At 41.6% G+C, this 17,158-nt stretch overlaps 1 protein-coding gene across 1 annotated transcript in view; it reads right to left on the bottom strand.

The window, feature by feature from the left end:
* Positions 1–17,158, bottom strand: part of LOC111874527 (hemicentin-2) — a 941,243-nt gene that overhangs the window by 388,665 nt on the left and 535,420 nt on the right. The window contains exon 2 of the mRNA XM_023870097.2: positions 6,176–6,375. Within this exon, the coding sequence (XP_023725865.2) occupies positions 6,176–6,375 (200 nt within the window). The remainder of the gene's footprint in view (positions 1–6,175; positions 6,376–17,158) is intronic.

Here is a 17,158-nt window from a genome sequence, read left to right on the forward strand (position 1 = left end):
ACTGTCTCAGATTTGAGACTTCACATTTCGTCGTCTCTTACGACTTGCAGCGTCACGGTGGAGGTATTCGACCCCGCCTCCACACAGGGGTCACACTCACGCACACTCTCACCACTTCTCAAGCGACCTTCTTTGTCCCTTTATAACCTCTCGGCCCGGACCACATCGAAAACGCCCCTATATTGTTAAGGAGTCGTGTTTACTAGTCCGTTACCTAGCAATGGATATCTTACTTTCGCGAGCACGTGTTGCGGGAATGTTTTATTGGGCCGTTGCCTAACAACTATCACAATATCTATATATATAAAGTGAGTGAGGACCGCGATAGTGCGGTCAGTATAGCGACTGGTTCCTTGCTGGATGATTGAGGGGTTGGTGTACGAGTCCCGGTAGGAGCAAGATTTTTCTCCTCTCCAAGTCGTCCAGACCGGTTCTGGTCCCCGTCCATCCTCCTGTCTAATGGGTACCGGGATTTATTTCCCTGGGGTTAAAGCGGCTGGGGTAGGAAGCTGACCACTCACTTCCAATTAGTCCCGAGGTCAAGAATACGTGGATATACGTACACGTCCGTTCCCCCCGTAAGCCTTCATCTCGTAGTGCCTATTAATTAAGCACATGGACAATTTTATATAAAATTAATTACTGGAATAGTTCCAGTACATAAATAAATAATTCGCTGTAATCTGGCATGAGAAAGATGGGGTGATTCAACTGCTCTGTTATGAAATTATTGGATCAATATTGGTTTTCTAATTTCATTTTTCTTTCATCAATAAATATACGTCAAGCATTTCTCTATGTTCACTGCTAGCATCTCACAATTTTCTTCTTTTTGTACTTCCTAGACACGTTCCCTGCTTCCGTTGTCACTATACATTCGCCGTTAGCAAGTGCGCCCAATGGCATCGTTCACTTCTTTTGTTTATCTCAAGCTAAAGCCTCTAGCTGTTTCGAGCGAGCAGTATATTTGCATCCGAAATACTGTGTAAGAGACGGAATTGAGACGCACAACGTCGGATTTGTTGGCTGGACATCTCCAATCATGGAGCGCGTATTTGAAGGTAATTACTACTGCCCCCACTGTTTCACCATAGCTGGCACTTTAATGAGAAACAAATAGGGCCAGTGGAAATAGTTGCTCTTTCTCCTTGCCTTCCGAAAGCAGTGGCACAAAGGTGAACCGTTCAATTGTATCTCGAATTAAATTCCCCTCTTAGTTTCAAGCAAACTGCCGTTTCGTAACGAAAACCTGTCCCTAAAACAGCGAGATAATCGCTCTGTGCATTAAACTACACGTACACTTCTTACGAAGGGCATGCCTGCCATTCCAAATGCGTTTTATCTCTCAAATAATTTTACTGATCCACATGAAAAATTTTCCCCTTTAAATGACCTCTAGTTTAAGCGAAGACGAAACTGATCTCCATCAGATTAGTAAAACATTCATCATGCAATCACTCCTCATAATAATTTTAAGGTATTCAATAATCAAGATTTTTCTGGCCAGTATACAAATACGAGAAAAAAATCAGTCTTGTTTATGAGAAAACTAATACATACTTTTGCTGTTGAGTCTCTACAGCCCATATATGATTTATTGTATTAAATATATTATCTGGACTTTTGAAAATGAATAGGGTAAGTTCGGTTTTATGGGAATAGCGGGCTCCCTGTCAAAATTCCATAGTGGCGCTATGATCCTACTGTCGTCTGGAGTGTTCCTCTGGACTTCTGGACGTGTTTAAGGGAAAGTACTGAGTGGATAGAGGGGGGGGGCGTGTCTTAGTGCTGTGTGCTTGCTTTAAAGCCTGCTTTTTAAAAGCAGATGCTAACATCTCAGTTTAGTCAGACGTGTCATGCTGAATTTCTTATTCCTATTAGTGAGGTTAAAGCGTCCTAATTTATTCTGAGCGCGAAGCCAATTGTCATTAGATTGCCAGTCATACCAACCATTGTTATAGTCCTACATCAATGAACCAAGTTAGATGAATAGTTCCGGCTTGGTAAATTTTAAAATTTATTCTATAATCAAGTTCAAATATTTGAAGTGAATTTCCCAGTAGCACCCCTATTTCGACTGCACGCAACGGAGAAGTCAGAATAGATGTTCACTGTTGGGCAACGACTCGGCAAACACGTTCCCGGGGCAACCAATATGCAAACGAGAATCGAGTATCTTCCGTTGTTATGCAACAGCGCTGTAAACACGCCTTCTCATCAGTAGAGAGGCTGTGTTTTCAGCGTTGTCCGTGCAAAGTGGTTGTAAAGAAGAGTTCAGTTGAGAAGAACTGAGTCGAGTTTCGAGACGCCAGTCTACTAGTACAGTGCGTACAATCAAGTGCGCGCCGCGGCTGCAATTTGCNGCCTGGAAACAGAGGAATTGAATTCGCAGTTGCAGAATAATTGCAAAAAGGAATTAGGCTGTGAAAAAAAAACTTCATATGTGATTTGAAGTGAAAGTGAGACTGTGATATACCCATTGCCAGGACACGACTAATGAAGACTGAGGACCCTGGTGTGTGTGTGTGTAACGGTGAACTGTAAAGTGTGTAGATGAGACACAGCGCTGTATCGCCCGTAGTCCCGAGTACGGTGTATAAGTTGTCAATAAGTGCAATCATCCAATCCAAAACGCGTCTTCAAAGTCACGCACAAACCCCTATACGTGACAGTATAATAGGGCCATTGACTTATTCCAAGAATTTTGGCTATAAACAGGCCTGCCCACTGCTTGCGCAACAGAACTGAGACTGCTAATGTCTTTGACGACGTCAGGTCATGTGCTACATGACGCTTTTATCAGGTTATATTATTAATTGTTTGGGCCTGTTGCTGCCCCATTTAGTGCTGTTGCACGAATAGAGAATGGAGTAACATTGTGATTTGGGTTGGCTCGCAATGTTACATGAGTTTGGGCATTTCCTAAGTCTGGGGTAAATAGACGGCTTCGTGTGGCTATCTTGCATATATTTTTCTTCTGTTGGGCTGCAGTCTGGATAGACCAAGATTGTCAAGGGCACAGATTTGCTTCATATGCATATCTGAAGTATTAAGGTAATGGTTTAAGTCTTATTTATTTTTTATCGTTGTGTCAATTGTTACTGAATACTAATTTAGGAGATTCAGCCTTTTCTTACGGAAACTAAGCTTGGACACCCTGTTCCATTTGGAGAGCACTGAGAAAACGACGAAGGAACCAGGGACAAATGCAGCGATCGTCCCACAACTGTAGGATAAAGGAGGGAGAAGCTGTTAAGCCTTACGGCTAATGCTCCTTCGGTGCTATAAAAGTTTCCAGGGCGGCATTTTCCCCGCCTCCGAATCTATTTCTGGATTTGCCTCCAAATTCGTGGCCTCCATTTTCTCCAGCTGGGAGTCCATCTGGCCATCGTCCTTTCGTGATGGGCATCTAACTTGGCCTGCATGTATTCTTTCAGGAGTTCTTCGCTGGTTCTCATTCTTTCTGTCATTGCCCTTAGATGTGCCTCCGATTTTGCTTGGTTGGTTTTTATATCTCCTTTCATTTCCTTTATATTGGCGTCCACCTTGGTTTGGCTGGCTTCTGTTTTTGTTTGGTTGGCTGGCTTATTTAAGCCAGCAGGCGTGCCACCATTTGTTCCACTTCCAGAGTGTGGCGATATAGCTTCTTACTGCCGTCTCCAATCCATCTCACTTCTGATATCAGTTGTCACGTGGTAGGGGTGACAATAGACGGGGTTTTGATTCGTGAATAAGTTTATTCACCATTTACGGGTCATAACTACAAATAACTGTAATACTATCGCTATTTCCACAATTTACAGTTCACTAGAGCACACAGTCTAGTGTTCTCAGTCTGCTACTAGACGTTTCCTGGTAACTGCTCCTTCAACGACTATTCTTCTGCCTCAGGCTCAAGTCCTCTCTTCGCATGCTTCCAATCAGAACTATCAACTGACTAAGCTGCACATTATATACAATAATACAAATTATATTCGTCTGATCACAGGATTTAGGACGTTCTACTTTCATTTTAAAATGTTTACATATTTGTTTAACGGTACATACACGTGTCGGATTAACTTGAGCCGAGCTTTCAACTTATATTCGACCGTATACTCAAACATAAATATATAAAGTCAAATGGGTACATTTAATGCATTCTAATTGTAAGTACATCCCATATGTTAAGGACTGGAGACTGGTTTAACTAATGGGTTAGATCCCAGTCACGACGGCTAATGAGCCACGCAAAAAAAAAAAACTTCAAGAACTCTTAAGAGAGTCGTTGCTTATTTGCACAGACAGGCCACAGCTTGTAGTGTGGGAACTGCTCACATTCAAGCAAAAGTTACAGTGACAACTCAAGTATCATTTCTTAGCAACGACGAGTAAACAGTCGTTGATAAGCAGCAAATGTTCCCTAGCACTCGATCCACTGTGGGTGGTTCCCACAGTCACATATTTTTGTAGACGTTACCTAGCAACGGCTGTTTACTCACAGTTGTTAAGCAATGATACTTGAGTCGTCACTGTGACGTTTGCTTAAATATGGACAGTCCCCACATCAGGTACATAAGTATATACGAAGATACATTTTTAAAAATTAATTAGGATATAATAATCTGAATTGTTTTCTAGGATGTGACGAAATAAATTCGAAGCGGCAGGTCTCGTAACGGATTCCAGTATACAGATGTAGGCATAGTAAAATACAGAGGCCTATGACTGCTGTGGGGAAGCTATCTGCGCTATTTTCTTTTGTCTCTACAGTACTTCGAGTCAGGTTCTTCTGGCTTACTGGTTTTCTCCCGCTCGGCCCATCCCAGCCAACATCCGAGAGAGGTCTTTCTGTACGATAAAAAATACTGTACTTGGCTTGGGTGATAGGGCTTAAAGTTGGCCACCTGATGCCCCTCTGTGTCGTCATACATACAAACAACAAACTGTACACGGCCATTCCTCAATCTACAACTTCCGACTTGTGAATTTGCGGACTCACACTCACAGTACACTTACATTCCGATTTTTCGCACTTACGTCTGAAAATAGAACGAATTTGTGACTATCTGTCTTCTAGAGCTCTTGTAGAATGAATTTTTTTTTTACATTGGCGCTAGAACCCTCATTTGGGCCTAGGCCTATCTCCATGAAACTCTCCGTTTCACTACGGTTTTAATAGATCTTAGACATACGGTAGGACTCCTTGGGCTGGTGATCAGCTCGTCGCAAGGCCTCTACCTGTACATAAACAAAGAAAAACGCACACACACAAACTAAACAACAATGCCCTGAGTGGGATTTGAACCCACGATCCCGGCTTCCGAGCGAGCGAAGACAGTGCATGCCTTAGACCGGCTACGGTGACCGGTAGCCTGAATCCTTACACTTAACTAACCACATTAAAAGACGAGATATCTCGCTTATTTTTAAAACTTTTAATACTTTAAACGTTTGATATTATGCTACTTGGTGCCATTTTATCGATTTTGTAATGAAAGTAACAGAATTACAGCGTAACAGAAGTTTAAATATTTAAAAAATTGGGTACGAACCTTGATCTCCTTGTACGTACTCAGATACTTCCATGGTAAAATGAAATCGATTTAAGATTTTTTGACTTACAACTCGTTTTCGAGAAGGTATTGAATCTGAAGTCCCACATAGACTGTCGTGGTAATGGATTACATCTGCAAATTTGTTCTGAAGGTCACACAGATTTTGAATATATATTTGAAATGAAAATGTAAATCCTATTAATTGTGTCTAATTATGAATTCCAGTGTTTTCCTCAGCATTTACGCACCAGTATGCATTTCTGAAAACAAGTGAACGGTACAGCAGACTTTAAGTCAAAAGTTGCATACCTGCCAATGCAATGTTGGGATCTTCAAGTTAAGCATACCTCAAAATTACCAGCAAATAAACCAGGCAATCAGCGAAAAGAGATATATTCACTTGAAATTTTAAAGGCGATGTAGCATGTGGTTATATAATACAGGATTCTTTACAAGCAAAAACAGCCCCTTTAGTGCAATTTCTATGTACATCACAGACACGACAGAGCACTTTCATTTGTCACACGTAATATATTTAGCCAATATCACTAAGGGTATTTTCGACATTCAACTATTTCTTGCACTATCTCACCGCTATATATACTCGTATGAATTTAAAGGTATGCATTGTAACTTACCGTTCGATTGCCGAGGTGTTTGACGCGGCAGTTCAGGATGGCAGATTGTCCAACTATTGCCGTTACGTTTCGTGGCGAAACGTCGTCGAAGTAAGGACGTTCTACTCCCCGAGACACATCAATATAGCGACTGGGTTTAGGACGCAGTGTGTCGCCCACAGAAGGGGACGAGGCGGCCACCGCCCCTGGAATCCCTGGGCCTGCAACCAAACACATTCTTGATAACTCCGATATGTATCGGCAGCGTAGGGTAGGATCTGTTCGTTCATCTCCGGTGCTTACCCTGATTTTGTTCTAACGGCCGGCTGCAACGGCGAAAGTACTTCACCTCTGTTACTTGAATACGTTACTTTATGCCGTGGGAGGGGCGAAATATGACGTCTACTGAACCAACAGGGAAGAGAAGGGAAAGCACTGGCCCATGCGCCCCCTACATAAGATCTTAATTATTTCGCATGTTTCTATCATTTGAAGTTAATGTATCAACTACTGCAGCCCAGAAACTATTAAAATTTCCATTTCTCTTCGGTGCCAAATAATTCGTAGAAGTATGAGATGGTGCATAACATTTTGTAACAAACTGGTTTTCTGCGCTCCGGAATATTTTGTTTCCTTCTCCAACCCGAAAGCTAAAGAACCACCCATTGTCGGCTGTCTACGACTACTTATTCAGAATATTAGAAGCTACTTCGCATACTTGGTAGTCATTTCTTCTATCCACAACCTGAGAAATGCACTGCGCCCTGGTGACTCTTCATATGGCAATGATTTCGGTTTCCGTAAAGCGATGGGTATTTACTGACTATCTGAGCAGCTGTTAGCTTCTCAAAAGGATTCTTTACCATGCAGTCAGAAACTATTTTAATTATAACAGAGGAAAATACGAGTACACTGATGTAGGTACAGGTATTCCCAAAATGCATTTCTTGCGACTTTTCGCACGTTACTAATTCGGAATTTCGTTTATTTCAACTACAAATATTGAAGACGTTTGAAACTATTTTCTTCTTTTATGCCATTATTGGTTCACCATAGCAAATAATGTTACAAATGAAATACCTTCTATGTGATTCGGTCATTTTTATACACAGAATTCTTTCTTATACAATCATAAAATCTGATTTCATCCACATGTAAAATACTCGTATATCGAAGAGATGTGACCAACATTAATTTTTCCACAGAATTTTCAGCATGAATCAACGTCATCGAAGTGCCTTCAGCAGTCTTCAGATGAAAGTTGGGAAACCAGGCAGACGAGCTTTCTGTCTGCTGTCACTTTGCGCAAGGATAGCACCATGAATGGACCCAAGGGAAGACGACGGCCTGCCAATCAGTCCATGCTTTAGCCAATTATGCTGCTATTGTGTTGAAATTCCTCATACCAACATCGGATATCTACAGTTAAGTTGAAAAATGTCTCCTTGTGGGATATGGCCTTGTAGATATTGTGTTAACCTACGTTTCGGAGGAAAACATTGCCTCCATCTTCAGGGTATAAAAATCCGTGAGCGAGCAACCAGCGTGAGCAGGTGGCTGCAGACTGAGTGCCAGCCATAACCACCCGGCTATATAAGAACAGCTTGGTGTTTTTGACCGGCACTCAGTCTGCAGCCACCTGCTCGCGCAGGTTCCTCGCTCACGGATTTTTATATCCTGAAGATGGTGGCGATACGTTCCTCCAAAACGTCGGTTAACACAATATCTACATGGCGCCACATCCCAGAAGACTGCTTTCTTCACAGTCACCGCAGTGAAAACCTCAAATCTTATATAGTTAGTTTGATCATTACTGATAGTTCGGAACTATCGGCCTCAAGTTAGATGCAACCGCTTGTACAGTTCTCAATATGTCCGCTGCGGACTGTCTTAATTACAATTCAATGTTAGTACAAACATGAACATGCTTTTGGCAGTACTGATTGAGTTCGCATACTTAGACCTTACTGTATTGAATAAACCGTTCTGTTACTGATTATTCAGGGAGGTTCTCATTTTGTTGACCGGTTGACAGTTATGCGCTTCACGGCACCTCATCTATAAGTCACGCACCCCTACAAGTGACAACATATAGAAATTACACTGCCCTGAAATATATTACCCGGCTGCTAACGCCAAATAACAATGCCACAATTCATCACTGACATGCCCGTTACTGAGGTGATGAAACGCAATACCGTTAAGTGTGAGTACAGAACAGAGAATAGGTACAAGCTTGAACGTCAGAACAGCAAAACTTTGACGAAGCACGTCGTGTCTGCAGACAATCTCCTGGCCGTTTGCTTTTACGTTTCTACTATATTTGGGCTGGACACGCGGTAGCGTAGTTGGTTGAGACATTATGCTACAAGCCGGAAGGTCGCGGGTTCGAGTCCCAATGAAGTGGATTTTATCAATTGAACTCTTCCTCCCAGCAGCACTATGGCCCTAGTGTCGACTCAGCCTCTAACAGAAAGGAGTACCAGGAATATTCCTCGGGGTAAAGGACGGCCGGCGTGTAAGGCTGACACCTTTAACTCCATCTGTGAGCCGACTGTCTAGATAATATGGGAGCCTGGAAGCCTCACAACTCTATGGGCCTTCATGGTCTGCTACAGGGATAACTTAACCTATTTTTTTGGGGGGGGGCAGCTTAGGTCTTTGCTTCTTAACATTATTACGGAGGAGGCAACAGCCGTGAACACGTCGTGTTTAGAATGGATTGCATAAAAGGCGAACTTGATATGGTGTCGTCAAGGAATTCTCCTCAGGTAATTCCAGGAAACTACAAAAACCAGATGATCTAACATCTAGTTTCGGTACGGTGTGTAGTTATATAAATACATTCGTCACTGTAAAAATGGCTTCATTTCTGTGTACGTTCCTCAGTATATTCTTGCTAAATCTTCGTTACTTATACAGAGATTAGATAAGAGTACTATCATCCGAGATATAACACCGTGTAGTCCGTTGGAAGTCAACTGACGTTTCGGTGGAACATGCCGCCTCCAAATTGAAAGCAGATGAATAAGCAAAACAACAAACAAGAATGAAGCAGGTAAAAACAAACTCCGTGGTCTCTAATCCGCAAGCGAACTATACCGACCGAGCGACAACCGCTTGTCGGCGAAGTTAGTGCCAACTTTTGCGGATTGAGTGTGTCACGTGGTCAGCGCAACGGATCACCACGGACGTTAATCCCCGTTTCCTATACCGGAGTCGCTATTTCCTTGCAATAGCCCCTCAATTATACTCACGTAGCTGAGTGAACCCCGTTCCAGACCCATTACTTCTCAGAGAATGTGGTAGCACCGGGAATTGAACTAGACCACAGAGACGGTCATGAAGCAGGTAGCATAACACAAACCTTCATAGAAGGCGCTATGAGAATATACTCTGCTTCTCTTGTTACCTGTCTCATGCTCATTTCATATTTAGACCCTGAAGATGGAGATCACATGTTCCTCCGAAATTTTGGCTGACATTCAACGGACGACACGGCGTTACATCCCAGAAAATAGGACTCTTCATAACAGCCCCTGTGAGAACCTAAAATCCTACACAGAAACTAGATACATTACTTTATATTCTGAACAAATAATGGCTGATATGTAGAGGAAGTAAGCATTTCTTGATGTCAGTGACATTTTACCGTGACAGAACAGATATTTGGTTTACGTTCTGATGTACATGTACACGACAGACCTCCAAGCTCTACATAACAAAAACGATTAAGGCACGAAAAGATATACGAAAGAAAGAGCGAGGAAAAATATAAGAGAAAACAGGAGACAGAAGAGGACAAAATGGAGGTTCAATGTCGGGATACCTTGAGTGATTTCGAATGCACACCCATGGCAGATCCTGCAGTTCGTATTTTAGTTGCAGTAAATGAAGTTCATATATTCAGGCCTAGTCGTTATTGCGACTAGCTGTGAGCTGGACGACCGAGGGGTCGACCCAACCTCCTATCCAATGGGTACCAGGGGGCTCTTTCCCCGGGAGTAAAGTGGCCGGGGCGTGAAGCTCATCACTGGCCTCCAGCTAGTGCGGAGGTAAAGAAAATATGGGTCTATACATCCACTTTCCCATACGCCTTAATGGCATAGCATTTAATTAGGAATGCACAGGTACAACTTTACCTTCTACATTTTATGTTCAGGCTATCAGTTCATGCTGAATGAACTACTGACAGCCTATTAGAAGTAAGCTAACTATACCAATTCCCCCATTAAGGACTAATGTAAGGAGTGCACGAAAGGAACATAACATAGAGAGTGTTATAGTAAGCTGAAGAAACCTACAAAATGAGGAAACTTTTTATTAAACAGTGAGTATGACATTAGGGGGCATAGTCCGAACCACACATGGAACTGTTAAGTAAAAAATACACACATTTTATTTCGAAATTCTAAGGAGAAAATCCTTGTTGGGTGACCTAAGTGTATATGTGAAAGCAGTGTAGAAAAGGTTCTTAATGGAAACAGAAGTAAAAATTAGGTTTGGCTCTTTATTTCGAAATTCTAAGGAGAAAATCCTTGTTGGGTGACCTAAGTGTATATGTGAAAGCAGTGTATAAAAGGTTCTTAATGGAAACAGAAGTAAAAATTAGGTTTGGCTTAATGAGAAAGAGTCAAGTAACGGGCTATTGATAACGTGGCCCTGCACCATCAGGTTTTATTACAGGCAGCGAATTTCTTTGCTAATTAGCTGGGTAGTAGCAAGGAGTTAGATGGCCAATTTCTAGGAATTCCATGACCCAGGTTTTCTTTTCGTCTTACGTTCTTGTTCCAAATATTCCTCCCAAAGGTCTTACTTAATCCACGATAAAATAATTATTGGGTATGTACTTGTGTACTGCATGCAGTATAGATATATATATTCCGCACTTGTGAAATGTTACGTTCCTGGAGAGAGTTCGTAATACTAATAGTTACTTCCCGCGGGCACAATTTTATAACTGAGGGTTACGTTTCCGATCGACCAAATTTATCATAAAAAATTAAGACTACCAATTTTATTGTCAGAATCGAAACTTCGGAATCAACAGATTATGCTGCACCCATTGAAAAAAGCGATTATGTTGTCAAAAACAATAATAATATTTTAACAGACCTTCTATTCTTCTCAGCCATGAAATGATAGGATATAAACCACAAAACTGATTACGAAAGAGCGTAATCTTATATAAAATTCACAACAGGGCAGAGCGCAAGGCGAACAGACTTGATGACGCCACATTAGTTTGTTTCCGTTTTCGTTCGCACGTGTTCGTTTTTGTTCGGAAGGGATTTCGGATGAACGAGTTCACGTCCGGATAAGACAAACATAAGGCATGCACTTCATATTAAACTTCGTACAAGCGGAATTTCATAATGCAAATAGTCACAAAGTGAGGGCTACCGTATAGCTACTTCCTTCTTCAGAATATAACAACAGGCTACCTCATTTTATCGAGGTTGCTCGCACTTGTCTGTTGTCCATTTCTGATGGGCGTAAGTTTAACTCTACGAATGCATTGTAACTGAGGAGAGGTGAGTGAGGCCAAACATTCTTTGTTATATACCTCCAGCCCTCATTTTCAGCAAAGTACGCCATCTTCGGCAACCAGAAAGCATACATCTATACTTTCTATTGATAATTTTTATGAAATCTCGTAACTTTTTCATCATTAGATGACATTTGTTCATGAATTTGACAGTAATTTATTGCAGTAAATTTGTTTCTTTGGCGCTTTACTGCATGGCCCTTTTCATGTTATTTATTTCACAGCTTTGACAAGCTTCTGATGGCCACCGTCAAGTCACACAATACAATAAATTATATAGGGTTTGACAAATTTGGGGATGCACAGACAATCTGTCCTGATAATGATAACCTGTTTCACAGGCACATCGTGTTTGTTCCACAACACAAATAGCTTTATCGGTTGCATAATCCATGGCATCCTGCGTGCCTATACAGAAAGGCGCCTATTGTTTGTGCGACATATGCCGGCAGCCGATCCTGGCCGACATGGCAGGCAGGCGGGCTGGCCGGCGCCAACTATGCTGATAGCTCCCAGTACAACTGCACGGCCCTATTACACTTCAGCCCTATTGTTGGTACTGCTGCATCGCGTTTGCGTGTATATGTTATTCGGGGTTGGCACACTTTGTGAAATTCTCAACGTTTACGTCTAGGAATGGTACGGCGTCTATAACAGGAACAAACAGAATAATGCCTATTATCCGTCTGCTGCTACTTTCAAGGATTCCCTAAAATAATTACGAAAAAATTTTGATCTTTCTACCATTAGAAGTGCAAGCAGAAAATACAGCTGAGAGGTGTAATTTGATTACTTCTATGCAGAGTACTGCCTTCGAGGATGCGACTCCGTGCAGTCTGGTAGATAAGTACCAACATTTCTAGGGAATCTACTGTATCCATTTCAAAGTAGAAAAGTAGATATAAAGAGCATGCGTTTGGAGATAATACTCACGGACACAAGCCGGGGTAAATCAGTAGGCACAGTGATGAGTTACGGGCTGGAGGGTCGCGGTTCGATTACAGGCACAGAGAAGGGATATTTTTTTCCCCCACAGAATCCAGAACGGCTCAGAAGCCCACCCAGCCTCCTACCCAACGGATATTATGATTATTTTGCCGGGGGTAAAGCGGTCAGGGCGTGAAATTCAGCATGTACCCCAACATAGAGTGGAAGCAAAAACAGGTGGAGCTGTAACTCCAATCCTCCTTTCGATTTCGTGGCGTGGTGCTTAATTATTTAAGCATGGGGAAACGTTTATTTTGTGTTAAAAGTTAGCTTCTGTCTTTAGAACCACGAATCTCGCAAAAAACCTGTACGTGGCCAGGGTAACTCAGGCGATAGACGGCGAATACGCCAGCACTGCGAAGAATTTCTCTTCCCTGCAGGTTTCAGATGAGCTGCAGTGGCCAGCATTCCCCGTCTCCACTGGGTACCCGTGGCTGTACCACGGAAGGAAATAGGCTGGGTAATTAAGCTTACCATTCATCTCCTTCTAGTCACAGAGTTAAGAATTCATGGAGTTATGCTTCCACTTCCTCGTACATTTTCATGGAGCGATTCTTAATTAAATACATCTGGCAACTTCAAGCTCACATTCTCTTACACGGTATTCATGGGTTTGTGGGCAAATTGCCCTCCGTTTAATCCTCACATGAAGATGATATAAGTTATATATACTGGTATATGCCTGTTATAAGTTTCAAAACCTGATGGACCGGTGACCTCAATTGTAAATTTTCAAATGTAAGATAGAAACATAAGTGACGGGAGAACATTGATTGAATTAAAATGAAATTTTTTGGAAAATTGAAACAGTAAATGGAAATCTGCCGGTCACGGTAGCCGAGCGGTCTAAGGCATGCACGGTCTTCGCTCACTCGTGGGTTCGAATCCCACTCAGGGTATGGATATTTGTGTACTTTTTCTGTTTGTCTACCGGTAGAGGCCTTGCGACGAGCTGATCACCCGCCCAAGGAGTCCTACCGTATGTGTAAGATCTAGAAAAACCGAAGTGAACGGAGAAGTTCATGGAGGTAGGCCTAGGCCCACTGGGGCTGTAGTGCCAACGAAAAAAAAAATGGAAATAGGTTGGAGAAACTATTATAGGTAACTCCTTCATTACACCAATATGTGACTTTTGTATTCCTTATTATTATTTGAATTAAGTTATATTACATAATTACCCGATCATACTTTTTCGGTGAATTCGAAAAAAAATCAACGTACGTAACGTATTAATGTTCCACATCACATTTCTCGTAACGACACTCGCCGTGAATTTTACATACATACAAAACATTGTGCTCCCGTCCCGACTGTGCGAGCGGCTAAGTAAATACATATAATTGGACTGTTTTCTTATCACACCAACTCTGCTTGCTCTAAATAGGCATATGGGACAAATGTCATTAACGGTAAGTCACTAGTGATGGGAGCTCATTGTAACTGGCTCAATAATGTGACTCTTAAAAATTCGTAAAAATGAAAAGATCTACGAACTTAAATTCAGACTTACGTATAAGTTGGCCGCACCATAGCTCAAGCGGTTAGTGACTAGCTTCCCATCGCGACGGACTGGGTTCGATTCTGGGTCTGGTCAAGTGGGATTTGTGGTGGACAAAGTGGCGCTGGGGCAAGTTTTCTCCCAGTACTTCGGTTTCCCTTGCCAATCTTCATTCCACCAATTCCTCCACAATCACCCTGACCTATCATATGGGGCTGATACAATAGACCAGAAGTGGCCGCAGTACAAGGGACTTAGTCCCATCCCACTAGCAATAAAAAAACGTATAAGTTATGTAGAACATATTTAAGTATGTGGACAGGATGGTTTATTCCGTTCCCTTCAATTGTTATATAGAAAAATATTTCCATATTCTATGTTAAGAAGTGTTATTTCATTTATAATTCAAATTTATCTTCATCGGAGTCAATGTTGAACAAGTCCTCCACCTTCTAGATTTACGCCTTGAGCAATCTTTTCCATAGGTTGGCAGCTAATCGATGCCATCTTGTGATACAGGGGGCTACAAGTTTTGAATTCTTTATTGAAGTAACTCCAAGATTATACTAATTTCCTCCGGCTTTCGTACACTATAAATGTTAAGTTATTTCTACTAAAAATAATCTAATAGATATAAATCTCCAGAATTTGGCTGCCTTTCCGTGGATTTGACAAATTCAGTTGTAACGTCATCCAATGATTTCAGAAAGAAACTAATATGGAAGTAAAATTGGTCGTTATACATTCAGGTTGCAAAATATGTTGTTCTAAACGAAACAAACAGACTCACTATTACTGTACATAAACTTAGGTAAGTGCTACGCAATTTGGGTAAGGGGAATTTCATTCAAATGAGCAAAGTCATTCGGTTTTACGCAATTCTTAAAATCTTTTCTGCACCACCCAATACATTTTATAAATAAACACAGCTCTCAGTGTTTTGTTCGTAATAGTAATTCAATTTTCAGTAGATGTGCTGTTTAATATTTTCTGGTTCAAATAGAATCGACTAAGTAACTATTACACGTTTGCAGTAATTCGTGGAATAGCCGTTGAAACTATTAATTTTGAAGTAAAGCGAGTGGGAAATCCGAATGCAGAAACTGTAAGAAGAATCAAGTCCTGATACATCATCGTACAACTCCGATTCTTCTGTCATTTAAGGAATATTCTATTTGTAATATATCTACATTTGTTCAAAACTTCAGAAAATATGTGGGAAGAAGCAAACGTGGCATACTATTACTATCCCAATATTACTTACTTACTCTCATGGAGCTGAGTCCTTCTTGAGGAGCCGCCAATTCTGCAGCTACTGAAGGATTTCCCAGCATTTTATGGAACCCGAAGGTTCATTATCGTGTTCACAAGAGCCCTCCACTGGTCCCTATCCTGAACCAGATCTATCCGATCCATAACATCCCATTCTATCTCTCTAAGATCCATTCTAATATTGTCCACCTACCTACGCCTTGGTCTTCCCTGTGGTCTATCTCAACATTAGCTTAAGAAAGTGAGAAAATGAACAAATTGTTAGTTTGTAGAGCCGATATTCGGCCCGAGTTTCGTAACTTGTGATTCCGCAGTTAGACGGAAGCGTGCTAGGTATCTATGGGACAGGTTGGTGCCCAAGAAGTCGGAATAGGTACCGAAAAAAGACACACTTACATACTGAATGTTCATGATCAACAGCAATATACTATCAACTGTGTCAATTGGTTAAGTCACCGACATTCAGGTTGTAACCGTGATGTGAGGACAGAAATGGTTTCCGAAAAGTCTGTGATTTTTAACCAAATGACACGTCTGGTAGTCCGAGAAAATGTTATCGATTTCAGCCGCCATGACAGCTTCGGGCCTTACATAAGTATAAAGAACCCACACACACAGGCTATGTCTGCAGTGTTTATGAAATCAAGAGATTACGTGTAGCTGGATCATTTGTGAGAGGCTCGTCTGTAGTTTTTAACCACTAACACGGCTGAGAGTTCGAAAAGATTTTAGAAACTGATAGCAATTTACTGCATTACTTCTAAAGGTCAATAAATATTTGCCAGGATGCACGGCATAATTTCCCACAAGACACTAAGCTTCATGGTAACCGTCATGAGAAGTTCAAATCTCCTATCAAGAATGTCGTCCTCTGCGATGTGGTGCAGTGTAGATATAGTATAAACTGACGTTTCGGATGGACATATCACCTCCATCTTCAGGCTGCAGCCATCTGCTCACGCTGGTTCCTCGCTCGCCGATTTTTCTTTCTTTTTCTTCTGCCCTGAAGATTGAGGCCATACGTTCCTCCGAAACATCAGTTAACATTATATCTATACCGCGCCACATCCAAGAAGACGCCATTCTTCATAGTCACCGCGTGAAAACTTCAAATCTTACAAATCACATACAAATTGTGGTTCGACTCCTACATTAGCCTAGATTAACTGTGAAAGAGCCCTCGGACAAAACAGCCGGTCTTCGGGCCGAGATTTGAACCCACGACCTCTCAGTCATGAAGTAGGCTTGACGTCAATGTTCTGTCTCCTCGTGGAATGATTCTGCAATGATACTGTTCGAAGGCATTATTGAAGAAGGCCTGTGAATGCCTTGGCGGGTGAAACCAACTACGAAATTCGGACGACTGCTGTTGGATTTGTCACATGACGAGCACACGTGGAAATACAGACGAGTGGATATTACTTATAGTTCTCCTGTTGGCACCCTTCATCGCAACCACAGAGGCTGAGGATAACACCGGTAATAGAATTCATGAGGTATAGTCTAATTTCCACAGCATAAAACGCAGATCTATCACAGAACTTTTATCAACCAGTAATAAATTTAAAATATCCGATAAATTTTATAGCCTGTTTGTATATAAAGCAAGAGTGTGGGCATTAAAGCTGACAAAAAAATGCTCCACTCTCTTCCGTTGACCTGCTACATCCATCCTTTGTCTTTTTCGTTTTTTTGTGAA

The sequence above is a fragment of the Cryptotermes secundus genome, unplaced genomic scaffold (genome assembly GCF_002891405.2).
Source record: "Cryptotermes secundus unplaced genomic scaffold, Csec_1.0 scaffold754, whole genome shotgun sequence".
Lineage (NCBI taxonomy): Eukaryota > Metazoa > Arthropoda > Insecta > Blattodea > Kalotermitidae > Cryptotermes > Cryptotermes secundus.